The following is a 21717-nucleotide window of genomic DNA, read 5'->3' on the forward strand; positions in this document are numbered from 1 at the left end:
GTCTCTCCATTGGATAAGGTTCTAAACCAACAGAACTGATCCTTTCAATAACCACTCTTACAGGGCTTAAGTATGACTTAAGTGTGGCATAAGGCTTTGTTCTGTCCCACTGCGTGGGGTGAATTTCACCCATGTGCATATTTCTGTAGCTGTTATCTAAGTGGGTGCTTTATTATTAAGATGCCACCGTAACTGGGTTTCCAATACGTGTTTCTTTCTTTTAATTTTAACGTCCCTGCAAGGTAAAATGTCTTGAAATAATGGATATACGATGGCAACTTTAGGCAAACACTTACTTATGTGAGTAACTTTAGACATAAATTTGTCCCGCTGAATTTATACACAAGCTCAGAAGTGTTCGGCTCATTGGGGCCATAACTTTATCTTGATACTTCTTTGGTATTTGGGTTGCGATATGATGGGGGCTCCAGCAGATGCTGTGTGTTTCCCTCACTCAGCTCATCCAAGATGAAGCGGTGGCCGGGCTCAAGCAAACCCCCATTTTTCAATGGAAAAAAAAGGTGGGTTGACAAACTCTCGTTATAATACGATGCCCCGACTTTGCTTGATGCAAGGTGTCAAGGAAAAGCTCCGTTGGAGTTCCAAGTTAATACTTCGGGCCATGCTGCCGCCTCTTTTCGGCAGTCCGGCTGTACAAAATGGCTACAAACTCCGTGGATCTGGCCACAGGATTATCCCCTGCATAGGAAACCCCCTCATAGTTCTGAGACCCTCTAGCACAATCTTCAGCACCTTCCCCCCTCCACTGGCATGGGCAGCATGGCTGGGCAAAAAGGGGATGATCTCTACCCCGCAGAGGTCTTTGAATACCCCTCTGTGTCACTGCCAGCTGGGATAAGGCATAGCAGCTGTGATCCTCCTCTAGTTTACTCCATAACTGGCCTGGCAGAGAGAGGTCCCCCAGATCAGGGAGACAAAAAGCTACTCGTCCCACCTCCCTTCCAAGCTAAACTCAGGGCTTGTCTACCCCGCTGCAGCTGCCTTGCTGCAGAGCATCAGTGAAGATGCTCCCTCCTGAATGGGATTCTCCCATCGGAGTAGGTAATCCACCTCCAGGTCGACGGGAGAATTCTTCCACTGACTTAGAGGTGTCTACACTAGGGGTTAGGTTGGTTTAACTGCATCATTCAGGGATGCGGATTTTTCACACCCTTGAGCGAAGTAGTTACACTGACCCAATTTCCTAGTGCAGACCAGGCCTCAGACTCAGCCCAAGGGAGAGGTCACGGGGGCACCCAGATAGCTGGTCATGCATTTCAGCTGGCTTAATTAGTTCACGTGTACTCCAGTTCTTTAATGTCATGAATGGGGTCCAATCAGTGTCATGCAAGCTGTCAGTTGAATGTTAGACCTCAGTATGCGGGGAAAAGGGGAGAACATCTTCAGAAGGACAATAGGCTTTACCTATTTCAGAGGTGAGTCAGAAACAGTAGCATAGAAAGCAAGGAGTACAGGACTCAGAGAATGGAGAGCAGGACTTTTGAAAGAAGGTTAAATGAAATTATTTGGTAAGTAGAGAGAGAAAGGAAGAAAGTTCAGTAAGATGTAAATATTTGCACTGAAGCCAAATGGCCAGACATCAGGACTCATAAGAGGTAGATTCTATTCCCGGCTCTCTGGCGTCAAATCCCAGTAACTCAGTGTCCCCATCTGTAACGTATGGTTAATAATACTTACCGACTTTGAGATATATGTATGAAAACCACTTCATTAGAGCTAGGTATGAATATTTCTTAATGAATGTAATTAGATTTATAAAATGTGGCTGTCCCACATTCTTTGAGCATATCTGTATTGAACTTTCTTGATTTTTCTCTATACTTACAATATATAGAGAGAACCTGGACTGATATTAAATGCCCTAAAACTTTATTAATGCAAAGTAAAGGTTGCTCAGTGATACCTAGTAGCCTTGCAGAATGTGTTAAAACAAAAGCAGATTAAGCTACAGTGAATTAAGGCTACTTTACTTCTGAATGAGAGTGTCCACACAGCTGGTTAATGCATATTAATGGGCTTTGACATCATACCTGCAGTAACTTGGTTTTAACTTCCCTGAGTGTCCTGGTGTGGATAGGCCGGAGATAATGCTAATAGACTGGGGAAGCAGCCAAAAGAGTCTAAGGTCACCGCGCGACGGAGCATAGCAGTCTGCTACTGGTTTAGGCAGTTTCCGCACCGCCCCATCTGGGCTTCACCTAAAGAGTCGGATTGTTTCATTCTCTCATTGTACTCCCCCCCCCCCAGCCCCCTTCTGTCTGTATCAAGCTTGTCTTATAATTAGATTGTAAGCTCTGGGGGTTGTGTAATGAATGGTCCTTGCTTAGAGTCTGGTTGGGGAGCGTGGCCTACTGGTCATAGTTGCAACCCCTGACTGCCAAGGGGGTTGTTGGGAGGGGAGCCTGGGCCAGTCAGCTCTGACCTAGGGCCATTTAGGATACCAGTAGCCTGGCAACCAAGGCTGCTTAAGGCTGTCCTCTTCCTCTCATTCCCCCTCCCCCGGGTTCAGCTTAGTTCAACGGCTTCCCCGGGTGGGGAAACCCAAACCACAATAAGTAAAGGGGGTTACCAAGGTGCAAGGTCCACAGGATACTTCCCTCTCTGGTTGTCTCTGGGGCGGGTCCTCCCTACCCTGGGGGGGGCGGGCGATGGGGGCGTGCTTTGGGCCGCTGGGTCAGAGCCTTAGGCTTCCCTCTGCTCTGCGCTGCTGGATCTGTGGGCTGCGGGTCCGCTCACCTCCAGCTCTGCCCCCCAAACCAGCTAATTCCCGGCCTTTTAATGCCTCCGGCAGAGGGAGCATTTGCTGCAGGCGTGGCAGGGCCGGACTGGCTGAGCCCAGAGTAATCCCTTAGCTCCTTGTTGCCCAGGGTGGGGTTTGTACGCCCCATCACGAGCAGGCCCTCTCTCGCTTTCCTTCCGCGTTTTTGGAGTGACTCACACAGCGGGACACTTCGGCGCTACCCCAACCACAACCATAAGGACGCTCGATGATTAGCCGGGCAATTTTTAATTCCCCATCAGAATCCCCGTGGGTTTGCACCTTCACCACACGCCCATCCGTCCATTACACTTCATTTTCCTTCCGCTTTTTCTCTTGCCGCCGAGACGATGCAGGGATAGCGCCATGGATGTGCGTGGCTGCTCTCACAGCAGCTTTCATAGCCGTTTCGATCCAGGCGTGAGGGTGAGCGGCGTACTCTCCTGCAAAATAGACCCGCCCTTCATTCTGAAACAAAGCTTTGGAGTAGTCGACTAACTGGTACGGGGTTAAGGAAACATATGCTCCCATTGCAAATTTGTCCAGGCCCCATTTCTTGACCACATGTTCATCACAGACGTTCTGGATATAAGTCTTGGGCAGTTGGTGGACTTCTGCCAGGTCGTCCAATACCACATCAACGCACTTTTCATCACTGAGGGGAACGAAGAATTCAGCTTCATAGTCCCAAGTGTAGGAAGCCAGGATCACCCCCACCCCACTGGAGAAATTGTGGCCGGGGTAATAGATGAATCTGGAGGGGCGATCAGTGATTGACCTCCCTCTATAGATTCCATCCTTCTCCCAAAACTTTTCCCTGCAGGCCAAAAAAATCTTCACGTCCTTTGAGTAGTGGAGGGAGCGCAGGGCATGGGTCTTGTTGGAGGAAAGAGGGGGAGAAAATTTAATGAGCCGTGCGGCTTTTGCTGTGGTTGTGACAAGGACATAGTCGGCCGTCACTGAGAAGGAGAGCGACGAGTCTGGCCTGCGATAAAACACTCTCACTTTTTCATTGTCTTGTAGTATCTTCACCGCTGTGGAGTGAAATAGAATATCCTCGTGCATAGCCTTGTAGAAAGCCTCTGGGAGCTGATCGAATCCCCCCGTGATCTCATCAAAACTGAAAGAAAGGCAGCGGGGGGCAGGGGGGATGGAGGGGGAGATGATGGTAGAAGAACTACAGCTTCCATCAATAGTTCTCTGAGTGAATATCACAAAAATAATGAGCGGATCTGTAAGGAGCTGCTTAGCTGAAGATATAATTTACCCCTTCCATCCCCTCCTCCCCCAGTGACTACTTCAGTTCCGGCTTCTTTTATTACAGGCAAGTGCCAGGTCTGCGGTAGTTAAGGTTCAGACCAGCTTTCCGTTTAGAGCTTCACTTTTCGACATGATCTAAATTCTGCATGATTACTAAGATTGCCTTAGAATTAGGTGTGCCTCCTGGGGATGGCGTAGGGTTAGTAATCCCAATTTGGGGTCATTTGGCCAAAGGGTTCCCTTGGTACAACAGAGTGATGGTCACTATACTCTCGTCAGAAGTTAATTGCTGAATTGCATGGGAATTAGAAGCCATAGATAGACACTTTCAGCAATGTTCGTCTCCTCCCTTGTGAAAGTGGCCCCTGCCTTGTATGGCTAGAGAAATATAGTAACGAAACCTGCCCTCTATGACAGTTCAGACCATTGGTGCCTTCTCGAAAGAAGGCAACTGGCCGCACTGATAGATGGATGAGATACATCTATCTGATCCTCATCCTCATTGTATCAGAAGATGGATGGATAGATAGAGAGATCCTATCATAGATACATGTTCTTCTCCATATAAAGCAAGTCATTAAAGATACTCTTCTTCTTACCCGTCTTTGAATGCAATATCGTCCATGACAGAGTACAGAAAAGACAGGTGGAAACTACCATCTAAATTCAGCACGTCACCAATCATGTCAATGGCTCCTCTACTTAATTTTCCTTCTTTAATCAAATATTCCTGGTTGGGGAAGAGAGGAAGGGCAGAAAGTGCATGCATATCATATCCACATTGAAACTTGACAGCTGAAGAGATGAACATAGGAATTATTCAGTACCCATGAGGGTTAGCCAAAGGTCACACCCATAGAGACACAGAGACCCCTTGGCAAACAGTCCCCTGTTCTTTGCAAACATCTCTCAGCTCAGCCCTGACAAACTGACTACACCAAACACATCTTACAAGCTATTTATCTATGAAGAGTAACATGTAAGGTATCTACAGAAAGCTCCCAACTTGTCAAGATTCATAACCGTGGCGAGATGTATGTATGGGTAGTATTTAAGGAATAAAGTATTTATACTGAAAGTATGCTTGATGGACTTGGGGTAAAAATTAGTCACCAGGGCTACTGTGTCTAGGTGACAACTCTTTCAAACCAGAGGGACTTGTTCCCCTCGCTCGGTCAGCCAGGAGGTAATGCAAGGTTCTGTTCCTACCCTGGCCACATCCCAGAACAAATTATCAAAAAAGACCATTATAACAGGCAAGAGATCGCCCTGGCTATGAATCAAGGCAAAAGACTGTTTCTGTATAAATAGAGTGTCAGGGAAGGCGTTCTGGATTCATTCACTGAGAAAACCCCTTAAGGCAGTGGTCCCCAAACTGTGGAGGAACATTTGGGGGGCTTGATGGGGCCCAGGCCAGCCCCCATTGGGGGCAGGGAAGGAGCACCACCCAGCCCCACTCTGCCCCCATTTCTGCTCCAACCCCAGCTGAGGCCCTGGCTTCGGCTTCCGGCCCCCAACCATGGCCCGGCCCTGGCCTTAGCCACTGACCACAGCCCGGTTCCCGGCTGCAGCTCATCTCCCAGCCACGGTCCCAGGTCTGGCGGTGGCTCTGCTCCTGGCCCTGGCCCCAGTCACAGCTCTGGCCCCGATCCCCAGCTCCCAGCCCCTGGCCCCACTCCCGGCCCTGGCTCCCGGGGGTGGGGTTGGGGGGTGCAGACAGATTACATTATGGGTAAGGGGGAGCATGACAGAAAAAGTTTGGGGACCACTGCCTTAAGGAGCAGGGGCCTTTCATGAACATTTTGATGCTGGCTCTGGTGAAGCCAGCCAACTTTGCAACAGACTGAGCTTTGCAAGGGAAGCCCACTTTAGTCTATTGGCAAGGTGACTATTGAGAAGGGTACGCCCAGCTTTGTGGTTTATGCTTTTACGTTCTAGCCATTTGCTTCTGTCACTTTCACCTCAATTCTTGTTAAATACTTATTCTTTCTCAAACAAACCTTCTTTCGGTCTGTTATAAGTGCTCACCAGGGCTATGTGGTTTACAGGAGTGGTGGTTTAAAGTAAAACTGGTAAACTGAGGTACACTGCGGAGGAGCTGGGATTTCTGAGTAACCCGCGGCAGGGACTGGATATCACAGGGGAATGAGTCTCAGGGATTGGGGTTCACGTACTGTTAACCACCCGCAAGGCAAAGCTATGACCTGCACGGCCCAGAGGAGAGAGCTTGAGTGACCGAAAGGCTGGTGGCATCAGGGAGCTGCCATCCAGCTACCCCAGCAAAGACTTCCTCGAGCTGGAGGCAGGGAGAAACAAAGCGACTTAGGCCTTGTCTTCACTACCAAGCTACATCAGTGCTGCAAGATTTAGTGGGCCTGTTGAAGACGCAATAAGTCGATGGGAGATCGCTCTCCTGTTGACTTCAGTACTCCACCTCAATGAGAGGGGGAAGCTACGTGGATGGGAAAGTGTCTCCCGTCAACCTAGTGCGGCATAGACCCGATAGAAATCAATGTCATTTATAAAAAGAATCCAGGTTTTCTCATCCTCCGCATGCCCCCCCCCCCCAAACTCACTCTCCTGCTGGTAATAGCCCATCCAAAGTGACCACTCTCTTCACAATGTGTATGATAATCAAGGTGGGTCATTTCCAGCACAAATCCAGGTTCTCTCACCCCCTCACCCCCCTCCAAAAACCACACACACAAAACCTGGATTTGTGCTGGAAATGGCCCAACTTGATGATCACTTTAGATAAGCTATTACCAGCAGGACAGTGGGGTGGGAGGAGGTATTTTTTCATATTCTCTGTGTATAAATAAAGTCTGCTGCAGTTTCCACAGTATGCATCCGATGAAGTGAGCTGTAGCTCCCGAAAGCTCATGCCCAAATAAATTGGTTAGTCTCTAAGGTGCCACAAGTCCTCCTTTTCTTTTTGCGAATACAGACTAACACGGCTGTTACTCTGAAAAATGTCATTTACGTCGACTTAAGTTACGGAACTTGACTAGCGTAACTTAGATCAACTTCCAGTGTTAGTGTAGACAAGGCCTTATTGTCCCAGGTGACTGGAACATCAACTACCCTCCTGTGTGATTTGGCAGCTTCCTCATAACCAATCACTGGAGTCGGGTGGATGATCCCCTTCAGGACGCCATCCCTCATCCCTTTTGATTCACCGGGTGAAATCCTGACCCCAGTGAAATCAATGGGAGCTTTGTCATTGATTTCAGTGCGGGCAGGATTTCATTCCGAGTGTCCATAGCAAGATTTTATTGCCTTTGATTAAACAGCCAGGGTCCAGGTCAGACCTCCTACAGCAGTGGTTCTCAACCAGGGGTACACGTATCCCTAGGGGAACGCAGAGGTCTCCAAGGGGCTACATCCACTCATGTAGATCTTTGCCCAGTTTTACAACAGGCTACATAAAAAGCACCAGGGAAGTCAGTGCAAACTAAAATTTCACACAGACCATGACTTGTTTATACCGCTCTATAGACTACACACTGCCATGTATGTACAATATTTATATTCCAACTGATTCGTTTTATAATCATATGGTAAAAATGAGAAAGTCAGCAATTTTCCAGTAATAATGTGCTATGACACTCTTGTATTTTTAGGTCTGATTTTCTAAGCAAGTGGTTTTTAAGTGAGGTGAAACTTGGGGTACGCAGGTACACAGAGGAAGCGTATCTCATTGAAATAACCGTGGATGAGGGCACATAGCTGGATGCCGCTCAGAGACCCAGGGTGAGAAGGAGAGATGCCACGTCGGTTACGTAGGAATGGAGGAGGGTCCTGTCTTCACTGCACAAACACAGGGCAGATGGGAGCACAGAGACCGTTTGCTTTCTACAGACCGATGTCTTGGGTAGGGAGAGGCAAAGAAGATGTGGATCCGTGGCCCTGCCCTCCCCCTTCCACAAAGCAGAGCCCGGAGGACCACAGGGGAAAGTATGCAAGGCCCCATGAGGCAAGCGGGTTTGCTCCACATAGCCAGGAGGGGTAGGAGGATTCAGACATCCTACCTCCGACCATGGACTGTGTGAACATGGCACAAGAGACTGGAATGCCATATTCAATTACCTTGACGGAAAAGGAGTCATATTTCTCTCTCAAAACTCTGCAGTCTGTTGTCACCTGGGGAGCAACGAAGAAAACAGTGGCTAGTTTCACAGTCACAGCTCTACCTTTGCAGATTGGTTATTTTCCCTGTTTGCCCTGATGTACTTACAGGTGGTATCCTAGTGCCTATGCCCACAGAGGCAGGACATGAAATGACGTGCTCAGGTGAAAAAGCTGTTAACAAGATCTTTTTAATGGGGACATAGGCGTGGACTTCTCCTCTAGCTGGGGCGTGCTTGCCCCCCCCCCCCCCAGGCCTCACCCCCGCTCCACCCCTTCCACCAAGCCCCTGCCGCTGCCCCGCCTCTTCCCACCTCTTTCCGCCCCCTCCCCTGAGTGTGCCCCATCGCCACTCCTCCCGCTCCCTCCAGGAGCCTCCTGCATGCCGCAGAACAGCTGTTCAAGGCAGGTGGGAGGCACTGGGAGGGAGGGGGAGGAGTTGATCAGCGGGGCCGCCGGTGGGCAGGAGGCACGGAGGGGAGCGGGGAGCTGGCTGCTGGTGCAGTGCTAAGCACCTGCGAACTTTTCTACTTGGGTGCTCCAGCCCTGGAGCACCCACTGAGTCGGTGCCTAGGAATGGGGACAAGGAGGGGTCATTTTTGTTTTCCCTTCCCGCAGTTCTCCAGCTGACTCAGCTGCTTTCGCTCAGACTTTTTGAACAATAAAATAAATATTTTAAGGCAATGTCTGCGGTCGCACTTTTGTTGGCCAAACTTTTGTCCGTCAGTGGTGTGAAAAAACACCCCTCCTGATGGATAAAAGTTTCACCAACAACAACGCTGGCCAACAGCTAAACTGGCCAACAGGAGATGCCAAAGAGAGGGGTGTGTCCTCATCCCTACCCCTCCCAGGGCGTTCGACGCCGATCTCTGCTTGGGGAGCGCAGCTATGAAGCCTCTCCTGCAGTCAGGAGCCTGAGGAGGGTCTTGAAATCAACAGCACCAGCCTCGTCGCGTTTCCCAGGAGTTTGGGTACTCACCGAGCTTCTGGGAAACCTCTGGTGCAAGTCTTCCCTCTATCTGATCAGCAGTGGGGATTTGAACAGGGGTCTGTTCCTCTCAGGGCGCCCTCTCTGGTGACACATTCACCCATGTGTACATTGCTAGGACTTCGGGGGCCGTTTCCCATGGTTCTCTGAGCCGCTCTACGATTCTGTCCCAGAACTTGTTTGTATTTCCGGGCCCCCGGGGGTGGGGATTGTGGGAAGGCATTGGAGGACTATCAGGACTCCAGGGTTTTAGCTTCCACCTTCACTGCACACGCTGAGTTGCCTACTAGCTCAAGTGAACACAGACCCTTAGCTGGAGCACCCACGGGAAAAAATTAGCGGGTGCTTAGCACCCACCAGCAGTCAGCTGCCACCCCCTACAGCCCAGCACCTCCGGCCCGCTGGCAGGTCCAGCTGATCAACTCTTCCCCCTCCCTCCCAGTGCCTCCGGCCTGCTGTGGTCAGCTGTTCCATAGCATGCAGAAGGGGCTGCGGGAGAGGGGGAGGAGTGGGGACAGGGCGCGCTTGGGAGAGGGGCCAGACCTGGGTGGGAAGAGGTGCGGAAGAGGTGGGGCGGGGCCTATGGTGGAGCAGGGGTGGGACCTTGGGGGAAGGGGTTGAGCTGGGTTTGAGCACGCCCAGGGAAAGGAGGAAGCCGGCGCCCATGCCCTCAAGCCATGCCAGCTAGCCTGGGTTGAAAGGACCACTTCAGCAGAGCGAGATGGTTTTGTGTGTGGATGAAACAGGGTTTAGGACCAAAATCTAACTTTGAAGTGAAGACCTACCTACAGTACAGGAGTCCATTCCACAACACACATACCGTATCCAGTGTCTGGTCATAAAGTTCACTGGCAGATTTCCCCTTCTCTGTGGGAAGCAGAGGGTATTGCAAGATATCAGGGTTCTGGTCAACATCTTCAGATCTTGCCCTGACGTTGTTCACCAAATACCAGGCATTGTCGTTAGTGTTATAGAATGGGTTCAGTTTAAGTTTGAATTTGGTAATATATTCACGCACAATCCTAAAGAAAAGAGGAGTAAAAAGAGAAAAATTCCAGAATGAGAGAGAATGTTATGTGCTCATATATAGTCCCGAGCGTGAATGGTTCCATCCTACCTAGGTAAATTACATTATTTTTGTGTCATATGGCTCCAAATCCATATTTTACCAAATCCACATTCAACCCTGTTTTGCAGTAGATGAAAAATGTGGATAACTATTTCAATAACGATTATAAACATGTTCAGAATAAAACTTTTAGTTAAATGTGTCATGAAACATTTTGCCCAAACTGAAACAAGAAAATGCACTAAAGAATTTACTTTTGAAAAAATGACATTGGGCATTTGGGCTGGTGGAGTAGATCGCCATAACTCAACCCACCCTGCACTTCTGCCCACCCAGTCCCATCCCAGCTTTGCAGGAAGAGTTACAGCTCCACGGAGATTTCAGTTCATGCACACAGACTGACTATTTCATGCAATGCAATTAGTCCACATAAGGAAGCAAGGGGAAATTTTAACCTACTCAAATTTAAGGCTTCAAAGATTTTTTTTTCTTGGAATTATCATAAAAGTCTTTAAAACGGGGCTTTCACTGTTCTGAACAAGGTTGGCGGGTGAGGAGGGTGAACTGTGTCTTACCGGTGGTCTCTTGGCAAACGCATGGCTCCCAGCTCCGCATACCAATCGTTTCTTCGATAGGTCAAGATACGTCCTCCCACACGGTTGCTGGCTTCCAGAATCAGGACCTAGGGGCAAAACGCAGGTCATGATTTTCAATCCCTTGCTGGTACCTAGTAGCTGTAGGTAGGGCTTGATTTATCCCACATCCCTTCTTTTGTAAATGGGCATCAAAGAAAGAACATTAATGTTTTATCGAAGTAATTTCAGATGATATGTAAGCATACAGGCCTTGATTCAGGAAAGCAGGTACACATATGCTCAACTTGAATTTCAACTTCGTAAGACTTAAGCATCGGCTTAAAGTTAAGCATGTTCTCAAGCATGCTTCCAGAATCGGGCTGTATTCCTGCATTGGGTACTCAAGGAACACATTCCAGTATGGAAGTTTTCATAACAACAGCGATTTTTGCATTAATTATTAATGCCAGATTTTCAGGGAGGGAGGTTTTAAACCAACAACATCAACTAAGCACTTCAAATATAGAATCATAGAATATCAGGGTTGGAAGGGACCTCAGGAGGTCATCTAGTCCAACCCCCTGCTCAATCCCCAATTAAATCATCCCAGCCAGGGCTTCGTCAAGCCTGACCTTAAAAACCTCTAAGGAAGGAGATTCCACCACCTCCCTAGGTAACGCATTCCAGTGTTTCACCACCCTCCTAGTGAAAAAGTTTTTCCGAATATCCAATCTAAACCTCCCCCACTGCAACTTGAGACCATTACTCCTTGTTCTGTCACCTGCCACCATGGAGAACAGCCGAGCTCCATCCTCTTTGGAACCCCCTTTCAGGTAGTTGAAAGCAGCTATCAAATCCCCCCTCATTCTTCTCTTCTGCAGACTAAACAATCCCAGTTCCCTCAGCCTCTCCTCATAAGTCATGTGTTCCAGTCCCCTAATCATTTTTGTTGCCCTCCGCTGGACTCTCTCCAACTGTGTATATAAATACACAAGCTCTCTCCGTTGTCTTTTCCAGACTCGGGGGCTGTAGTTCTTGGGTGGTTTTGAGAAGGGGCTGTAGAGGATGCTTAGGCAACCTATAGGGATAATGGAGTTTGGTCTTTCCCATGGCCCAAGACAGTAGCTCTTTCTACGGAAAAACAAAACAAAACGCGAACAAACAAGCAAACGAGTAAGAGTGAAAGTTAAAGGTGTTATGGGTTAGTTAATATCAGTTTTCACAGGTAGAGAATTTTGTCAGAAATATGGGAACTGTTCTTGGAACATTTACTTGACGACTCACCATTTCCATAAAAGCCAGTGATTCGAATTTTTTTAGCTGCATCATTATGTTTCATACAGCTATGCTATTATCACACTAATAACCTCAACCTCAAGGCAATGACCATGTTGTCTGGAAATCAAAATAATAGATTTTTCTTTCTTTCTTTCTTTCTTTCTTTCTTTCTTTCTTTCTTTCTTTCTTTCTTTCTTTCTTTCTTTCTTTCTTTCTTTTGCAATTCACTCAGTTTACTTAAGTTCACATCGTTTTGTTCTTCAGCATTGTTTCCTCTATCACAGAGCTGAGCAAACTACGGCTCGCATGCCGGATCTGGCCCCTCGGGGCTTTGGATCCGGCCCAAGGGATTGCCCCCCGTGGCGCCGCGGGCCCCACGCTGCTCTCAGAAGCGGCCAGCACCATGTCCCTGCGGCCCCCGGGCCGGGGGGCAGAGGGCTCCGTGCATTGCCCTCGCCTCCGGGCACCGCCCCCCCCCCCGCAGCTCCCATTGGCCGGGAATGGGGAACAGCGGCCAATGGGAGCTTCGGGGGAGGCACCTGGAGGCGTGGCAAGGGCAGCGTATGCAGAGCCCTCCCCTCCTTCTCCCCCAGGGGCCGCAGCGCTTCCCGGAGCGGCACGGTGTGGGGCCAGGGCAGGCTTCCTGCCAGCCTGCCCTGGCCACCCCGGAGCTGCTTTAGGTAAGCGGTGCCGGGCCGGAGCCTGAACCCCTCCTGCACCCCAACCCCCTACCCTGAACCCCCTGCTGCACCCCACACCCCTCCTGCACCCCACACCTGCCCTGAGCCCCCTCCTGCACTCCGCACCCCTCCTCTGCTCCAATCCCTTGCCCTGAGCCCCTTCCTGCACACCGCACCCCCTCCCCCACCCCGCACTCCCTCCCGCACCCCAACCCCCTGCCCCGGCCCTGCATACAATTTCCCCACCCAGATGTGGCCCTCGGCCCAAAAAGTTCCTATCCGAAAGGAATGATAAGACTATTTCAGAGGAAAACTGCCTCCCTGGCCTGTCTCTGGCTCCTCTTGGTCATTATAATTACCTCGCAACCAGCATCCTTCAGCAGTTGGGCAGCAGTGAGTCCGCTGATTCCTGCCCCGACAATCACCACCTTCTTTGAACAATACGCTTTTTCCAACCCATTTTTGGCAATAGCCACCAGTTCTTCGTAGTCAGAGTCCATAAAGCATTTTTCCCACGCCTTCAGTTTGCGAGCGAGACCCTCCGAGCTCAGGACTGCTACAAGGAGGAAGAGCTGAAGAAATACTAGAACAGAGATGCAAAGAAAACACCCATGTTGAAGCAAACTCACTCTCTGAGACCATGCAGCTCAGTAACATCATTGACATGCTACTCCTCATCTCTAGGAAGAGGCTACCAACCTCAAATGCAGAGCACTGTTATATTAACAAACCAGGAATGTTATTACAATCCAATACAATCAGCATATAAACCCAGAGAAGGGAAGTCAGTTCTCAAATCCTCTCACAGTTCATGCATTCTTATAAACTGTAAAATATAAGAACGGCCGTACTGGGTCAGACCAATAGTCCCTCTAGCCCAGTGTCCTGTCTACCGACAGTGGCTGGTACCACACATGGCCCACCACCCAGTCTACCATTGAGGGTCCTGGGCCCCACAGATTCACTTAGATCTGTGCATACCACAAGGATGTGATGATTTTGGGGGCCAGCCATCAGCTGAGGGAATGGTGCAGGAGAAATTCATCTACTGTGGACAATGTGACTGAACAAGGTCTTCAAGATTTAACTTCATGAGGTGAATTGAGGAACCTAACCAGAGTCTCTGCTTGATGCCATTAAAAAAACCTCAGTTCTGCTTTTGCTTTCCACAATTCAAGATAAGGTTTTTGTTTTTCAAAATGGAAAGCTGTGATTCCCCCTCTCAATAACCACGAAGCAGCTCTGTGTCCTGTGGAGCGTAGTTACGGAAGGATCACACAAAGAAATACGTGGTGCGTGAGGTCACCAGTCCCCTAACCCCTTACAGCTTTAAAATGCAAATCAACACTCGAAACTCTGTCCGGAAGTTCACGGGCAGCCAGTGCAGCTTTCAAAGCAAGATTATTATGGTGTTCTCAATGGAAAGCTCCTTCCAAGTGAGAACCCACATTTTCCACTAGTATCAGTTTCTGACTGGTCTAAACTGAAGGTGACGAAGGCATGGAAGTCCCACATTTCACAGCAATGGTGACTCTGCTCAGCAAAAGCAGATGAAAAAATATATTAATCTGGGCTATAACTCCATCCTGAGCACCCACCAGCACTCTTGGACCTAACCAAACCCCTATATTGAGTTTCTAATGGTGTCCAGCCCCACCAGGAGATGAAAGGGCTACATGGAAGGATGTTCCCTGCTGCTTTTGTCTCACCCTTTTGAGCTTCCTTTATCTCCCTTTCCTGCTTGATGACTCTGTTGACTGCTTCAATGCAAATTAAGCAGCGCACACAATCGTCTGTTTGAGACAGAGCTGTTCGCCAACCTCAGTTTGGGACATGAGTTAATAACACCATACAGTGGACTCTTATAACTGCATGACAATGTTGCCACACATATGTTATCAGGACAATATTAATCATCAGATTATGAGTTTTCAATTGATACCTTACAAAACATACTTGGTACAAAAATGATTACCATTGTGTGGAGGGTGTGGACACAGGGCTACATCCTGTCACAAATCCTGTTACTCTTTTTAATAACACAAGAACTAGGGGTCACCAAATGAAATGAATAGGCAGCAGGTTTAAAACAAATAGAAGGAAGTATTTCTTCACACAATGCACAGTCAACCTGTGGAACTCCTTGCGAGAGGATGTTGTGAAGGCCAAGACTATAACAGGGTTCAAAAGAGAACTAGATAAATTCATGGAGGATAGGTCCATTAATGGCTATTAGCCAGGCTGGGCAGGGATGGTGTCCTTAGCCTCTGTTTGCCAGACGCTGGGAATAAGCGACAGGGAATGGATCACTTGATGATTACCTGTTACGTTCACTCCCTCTGGGGCACCTGGCATTAGCCACTTTCAGAAGACAGGACACTGGGCTAGATGGAACATTGCTCTGACCCAGTGTGGCCGTCCTCATGTTCTAAATAACTATCCCATGAAACCAAAAATGGTACAGGGTCACCACAGCCATAAACACCCATGTAACGTGTTTTTAATGACAGTGTTGGAACGGTTAGCAAAAAGCAAAACCAGGAAGGACTGGGTTAAAGCCATCGATCCTCTTGACAATTATTATGTTCTCCTTACTCTGCAATTATCCATATCTTCAGAGGTGCTATGCTCATATTGCCACCGGGAAGCAAGGGCTGGAGGATTGCCACCACACCTGTGTATTTGCGGGGACACTGAAGGGGATAGAGCATCTTGACCTTTAGCAGCATGATCTTGTTATTCCCACAGCATATATGTTTCTTTTGTTAAAAGGGAGGGGGGGCATGGACTCCTGGCCCTCCTGTTTCTGGCACCAGTGCACCACACCCAATTGTGGCCGTGTGTGACATTGTGCTTCAGTTTTCCTCATGTCTTTTATGGGCCTATTTTGTCTGTAGGAGTGCCCTGACCTTCCATCCATGACGCCTTCAAATGCCTGACCCCATCCAGGACCACAGCATCCTTTAGCACATGGCTCCTCAACCTTTCTTCTGAGGCCCCCCTGACAGGCTATAAAAACTCCACGGCCCACCTATGCCAAAACAACTGTTTTCCTGCCTATAAAAGGCAGGGCCGGCGTTAGGGGGTAGCAAGCAGGGCGAGGGTCCAGGGCCCCACGCCACAGGTGCCCTGCATAGCGAAGTTACTTGGGCTTCGGCTCCAGCCCTGAGCAGCTGGGCTTGGGTTTGGGGCCTGAGCAGCGGGACTTGGCTTCAGCTTTCTGCCCTGGGCCCCAGTGAATCTAACACCAGTCCTGCTTGGCAGACCCCTGAAACCTGCTCGTGGCCCCAAACAGGGCTGCAGACCCCCCACCTGAGAACTGCTGATTTAACAAATCCAACAGAAATATAAAAATAACGACATCTTCGGCCTCAGCTGGCCACCCCTTTCCTTTGCAGGCGGGACCCAGCTACCATGCCCATCTGACCTCAGTCTCCGGTGCTTCACTCCACCCCACGGTCTAGCCCTGGCTCAATTCTCCCCACCTTCCCAGGGTTTTGCAGGAAAGCTGTCATCCCTCAATGGCTCCAGAGAGCCACTCAGGCATCAGTCTCACCTTAGGGGCATCCTGTTTGCTTCTTAGTCCCTTAAACCTTCTATCAGATGCAGAGAGAGGGAACTCACTACATCCTCACTCCTAGGTCTCCTTCCCCAGCTGACCTCAGCCATGGAACTGCAAGGATCTCCTGGTGGGAGAGGTGTAAGGACGCCCATGTGAGCTGGAAATGGTCACTAGGCATTCATTTTTCTTGACTTGTTTTAGCTGTTAACAACCAGAATGTATCCAATCCTCCGTTTTTACTTAAAATGTATTTTTAAAAGAAAATTCAAAATTTCCCATCAACGTTTTTGTTTAGAACTAAGGTCAATTTTCGGGGAAAAAAATATTCTTCAAATGACACATTTTGACCACTTCGTTTTCCAGAAACATGCTTTGAATCAGCTATCTTCACAGAAAGGACAGACCACGTCCTATTCATGGAGCCCTTCCAACAATAAAAGAACGTGACAGCAGTCACAGAATCAAAGAATTGTAGGACTGGAAGGGACCTCGAGAGGTCATCTAGTCCAGTCCCCTGCACTCAAGGCAGGACTAGGTATTATCTAGACCATCCCTGACAGGTGTTTGTCCAACCTGCTCTTAAAAATCTGCAATGATGGAGATTCCACAACCTCCTTAGGCAATTTATTCCAGTGCTTAACCACCCTGACAGTTAGGAAGTTGTCTAACCTAAACCTCCCTTGCTAAAATTTAAGCCCATGGCATCTTGTCAGTTAAGAAGAACAATTTTTCTCCCTCCTCCTTGTAACAGCCTTTTATGTACTTGAAAACACTTCTCATGTCCCCTCTCCGTTTTCTCTTCTCCAGACTAAACAAATCCCATTTTTTCAATCTTCCTTCATAGGTCATGTTTTCTAGACCTTTAAATGCAGGATAATTCAGGACTGTGAAATATACAATTTAACTGTAACAGGTGCAGGTGAAAACAGTCAGCCAAGGTATAATGAATAATAATAATAATAATTAATAAAATCTTCATTTCTCTTCCATCCACATTTCCAAACGGATATGGGACAAGAAATAAACAGGGCATCCAACATATACTGTGACGAAAAACAGCCTGCAGGTGGGCGCGCCCTTGCCTTGGTAACTCAAGGGAACAATTCCTAAGAACCTCTGCAAGAATTTCAGCAGCATCCGTATTTTGACTTTTGAGTCAATGTATTTAAAATCTCCAAGGCTTTTCTGGTGTATTGAAATAAATATGTTCAGCACTGACTTATAACACTGTTGTCCCTTCACTTGGCAAACATATCATTTGCTCTCTTAACGTTTTAACTGAATCTAATCACCAAGCCACAGCCAAGGGAAGTGCAGAGCTGCTACACCTGTGTCCCACAGTAAAATTGATTTACTGTGTGACTGAGGCCAAGTGCAACTGAAAATACCACACAGCTGTTCGTTTCCTCCTACATGCACACTGAAAGAGGCGTAGAGGGTTCCGGGAGAAGCTCAGCTGAAAGTGAGGAAGAAAAAGACAAAAAGAGAGAGACGATAAGAGAGAGAGAAAGATGTGAAACAAGAAAGCCCATTGATCCAGTAAGATGTGCCCAAAGGAACAATGTATTCCATCGCTCTGAAAAAGTTCAAAGAGAAGTTTCACTCACAGAACCTGTCCATTTCAGATGGTGGGTGAAGTCATGCAGTTGACCTCTTATTTTATACCCACCTTTTATATAGACTGACTGATAAATATCCTAGCAGGAACTGCTGACTCTGTGTCTAGTGAAACAAGGAGAGGGCTGTCACATGGTCTTATGGGACCTCCTCCTGTGATGTGCTCATAGCCTGCGGGTTACTCTGAGTTGTGTCACTTCCATCCAGGCACATAGGACTTGGGAGCAAAGGAATTGTGGTAGTAGACTCTGTCCCATCTATCTTCCTCCACACCCTGCTGAATCTGGCAGCCTCCTAGTCTTTCCTGGAAACCACCCCAAATTTCCCTCCGTAACCTCATGAGCCCATATCTTCTCTCCTGTTGAAGCTGTTCCCCGGTGGAAAAAAAATAATTTAAGAAGTCATTGGCACAGAGGGACCGGATGCTGGGTCTCCCACGTCAACGCTTTAACCACTAGGCAACGGAGTCATTCTCAGGCTTGTTTTCTTTCTCTGGCCCAATGGTTCTTTCAATAGTTAGCAACAGTGGGTGCTTTGTTTCGGAGGCACAATTTGAAATCTGTATTTCCTGGGTTTCAAAACATTTGAAATTTGATTTTATTTGTAGAAAGAATGAGGAGTACTTGTGGCACCTTAGAGACTAACAAATTTATTTGAGCATAAGCTTTCGTGGGCTAAAGCCCACTTCATCAGATGCATGTAGTGGAAAATACAGTAGGAAGATATATATATATATATACAGAGAACATGAAAAAACGGGGGTTCCCAGACCAATCGATTAAGGTGGGCTATTATCAGCAGGAGAAAAAAAACTTTTGTAGTGATAATCAGGATGGCCCATTTCAAACAGTTGACAAGAAGGTGTGAGTAACAGTAGGGGGAAAATTAGCATGGGGAAATAGCTTTTAGTTAGTGTAATGACTCATCCACTCCCAGTCTTTATTCAAGCCTAATTTAATAGTGTCCAGTTTGCAGATTAATTCCAGTTTGGCTGTTTCTCGCTGGAGTTTGTTTTTGAAGTTTTTTTGTTGAATAATTGCGACTTTTAGCTAGGCATGCTGGTAGCACAGGGCCTGAGGAGGGAGTCTACATAACCAGACAATCCTGCTGTCAGGGTGCCAACACCTGAGATGATGGGGCATCCAGGATTTCCAGGTTTATGGATCTTGGGTCGCAGATAGAAGACCCCTGGTCGGGGCTCTAGGGGGGTGTCTGTGCAGATTTGTTCTTGTGCTTTTTCAGGGCGTTTCTTGAGCAGATGGTGTAGTTTCTTTTGGTAACTCTCAGTGGGATCAGAGGGTAATGGCTTGTAGAAAGTGGTGTTGGAGAGCTGCCGAACAGCCTCTTGTTCATATTCCAGCCTACTCATGATGACGACAGCACCTCCTTTGTCAGCCTTTTTGATTATGATGTCTGAGCTGTTCCTGAGGCTGTGGATGGCGTTGTGTTCTGCACGGCTGAGGTTATGGGGCAAGTGATGCTGCTTTTCCACAATTTCAGCCCGTGCACGTCGGCAGAAGCACTCTATGTAGAAGTCCAGTCTGTTGTTTCGGCCTTCAGGAGGAGTCCACCCAGAATCCTTCTTTTTGTAGTCTTGGTAGGAAGCTCTCTGTGACTTAGTGTGCTGTTCAGAGGTGTGTTGGAAATATTCCTTGAGTTGGAGACGTCGAAAGTAAGATTCTAGGTCACCACAGAACAGTATCATGTTCGTGTAACATGATACCGTTCTGTGGTGACCTAGAATCCTACTTTTTGTGTGATCTGAGCAGCCCCATTACTGTGGCTCTGGTTTCCTTGAGACCCAGCTGGAGCACACAGCCTATCCCATGGTCAATGTGCTGAAGGTTGAATGCTACAGGGCCAGATTCCCCAGCTGGTGTGAATCCGTTTTAGCCCCACTGGAGTCACCGGGCCAGTCCTCTAGCTGAGGCAGATAAGCAGAGCTCTGTTGGAGTCAATGGGGCCAGATCCCGAGCTGGGGGGATTCTGTGTTGCTTCACTGAATGGCAGTATGATTTCCCTGCATCTTAAAGTGCTGGAATGTCTGGGATGCTTTGCTCTCTCTCCGTTAGCAAGGGGTGTTACTGACCAGCCAGACTAGGCATAGAAACCTTTGCAAAGCAAACTCCTCAGCAGTGAACAAGGTTGTTTCTGAGCGAAGACAGTCCGTGCTTTATGTCTTGGCGCAATTCTACATAAGCAATGGGCCAGTGATTGTGATCATGTTTCCTTTCCTGCCTGAAGACAGAGGAGATTTCCTGGGTAGGACGTGAACACTGATGGTTGAGCTGGAAGAAAAACACCGGTAGGAGAACACTTCAACCTCCCTGGCCACTCAGTAAAAGATTTAAGGGTGGCAATTTTGCAACAGAAAAGCTTCAAAAACAGACTCCAAGGAGAAACTGCTGAGCTTGAATTAATATGCAAACTAGATACCATTAACTTGGGCTTGAATAGAGACTGGGAGTGGCTGGGTCATTACACATATTGAATATATTTCCCCATGTTAAGTATCCTCACACCTTCTTGTCAACTGTCTAAATGGGCCATCTTGATTATCACTCCAAAAGGTTTTTTTTTCTACTACTGATAATACCTCATCTTAATTAATTAGCCTCTTACAGTTTGTATGGCAACTTCCACCTTCTCTGTATGTGTATATATATATCTTCTTACTATATGTTCCATTCTATGCATCCAATGAAGTGGGCTGTAGCCCACGAAAGCTTATGCTCTAATAAATTTGTTAGTCTCTAAGGTGCCACAAGTCCTCCTGTTCTTTATTCGATAATACGGTATCTAAGATCTCGAAATCAAGATTAGAATGAGTCAAAATTTTCCCATCCTAACTGTTAATTGATGAAAAATTGAGTATTTGATTAACTGAAATTTTTCATGGCCAGTGTCTGTTGAGTTTTTGTCGACAGATGCTGAAAGATTTTCAGTCTTTTGATAAAATGTCAACATTTTTGCGGGGGAAGAGAGCAAATTTTTCCAACCATCTTCATTCAAGATAGTGATGGCTGCCATGGTGAACGCTAAGGGCAGGTCTTCACTACCCGCCGGATCGGCGGGTAGTGAATGATCTATCAGGGATCGATTTATCGCGTCTCGTCTAGATGCAATAAATCAATCCCCGAACACGCTCCCTGTCGACTACAGAACTCCAGCTCGCGAGAGGCGGAAGCGGAGTCGACGGGGGAGCGGCAGCAGTCGACTTGCCGCCGTCCTCACGGCCAGGTAGTCAACCTAAGATATGCCAAGTTGCATATCTTAGGTGGACACACCCTTCCCGTGTAGACCAAGGCTCAGACAAATGAGTAGATGGTAGATTTTTCTAAGATGTGTTGTTATCGCTCCATCTCCTGTGTGTTCATCTCTTCAAAAACATGTTTCCTCATGCTTCCTTCTTCCTTTCTCTCATCCTTTTCCACTCTGCTAAAAGGACCAGCAAAGAAATGGTTAATGCTGGCATTCCATGTGCCACAATTACACTTAAGAGTTAACACTTCTTGAAATTAACAGGAGTGGAGAGTTCACACCTCTCTGATTCGTTGTTCTGGATCCTCTGTACACCTCAGTGACATGCAAGGAAGTTCCCCCCTCCTTGGAGAGATTGTCTCAGGCTCTCTGCAGACTCAGGCATATGTTACTGTATCGGTTACACGTGGGTCACATTTAGAAGGGTTCCTTTGCAGCTGTGATGGCTGGACACTTACTTTTTATTTTTAAATGACAGATGAGATGCTGCAGAATGTAAATATGCCCTGCAGACCCACAT

The 21717-nt window shown here is 47.8% G+C and overlaps 1 protein-coding gene across 2 annotated transcripts; it reads right to left on the reverse strand.

Annotated features, from left to right (window-relative positions):
• Nucleotides 1-3012: 3012 nt before the first annotated feature.
• LOC311531081 (L-amino-acid oxidase-like) lies at nucleotides 3013-17977 on the reverse strand. Of its 2 annotated transcripts, none has more exons than XM_084648159.1 (7): nucleotides 17927-17977; nucleotides 13117-13340; nucleotides 10800-10906; nucleotides 9976-10177; nucleotides 8129-8182; nucleotides 4639-4769; nucleotides 3013-3899 (listed from the first exon to the last, which is right to left on the reverse strand). In XM_084648159.1, exons 1-7 carry the CDS (start codon nucleotides 17937-17939, stop codon nucleotides 3086-3088), a joined length of 1545 nt encoding a protein of 514 aa, XP_084504285.1. In that variant the 5' UTR covers nucleotides 17940-17977; the 3' UTR covers nucleotides 3013-3085. The 2 variants fall into 2 exon arrangements, with proteins under 2 accessions (XP_084504285.1, XP_084504286.1); XM_084648160.1 differs by lacking the exon at nucleotides 17927-17977 and adding an exon at nucleotides 16314-16390.
• Between the last annotated feature and the right edge of the window lie 3740 nt (nucleotides 17978-21717).

This window comes from Lepidochelys olivacea (genome assembly GCF_965140295.1).
Source record: "Lepidochelys olivacea isolate rLepOli2 genome assembly, chromosome: 14".
NCBI classification, from domain to species: domain Eukaryota; kingdom Metazoa; phylum Chordata; order Testudines; family Cheloniidae; genus Lepidochelys; species Lepidochelys olivacea.

What these genes read in the sequence shown, in the direction of transcription:
- LOC311531081 (XM_084648159.1), bottom strand. An exon ending in CGTTTGCCAAGAGACCACCG is followed by an intron (nt 10,178 to 10,799) that starts GTAAGACACAGT and finishes TCTTTTCTTTAG; the next exon opens with GATTGTGCGTGAATATATTA. An exon ending in ATGACCAGACACTGGATACG is followed by an intron (nt 8,183 to 9,975) that starts GTATGTGTGTTG and finishes GTTGCTCCCCAG; the next exon opens with GTGACAACAGACTGCAGAGT.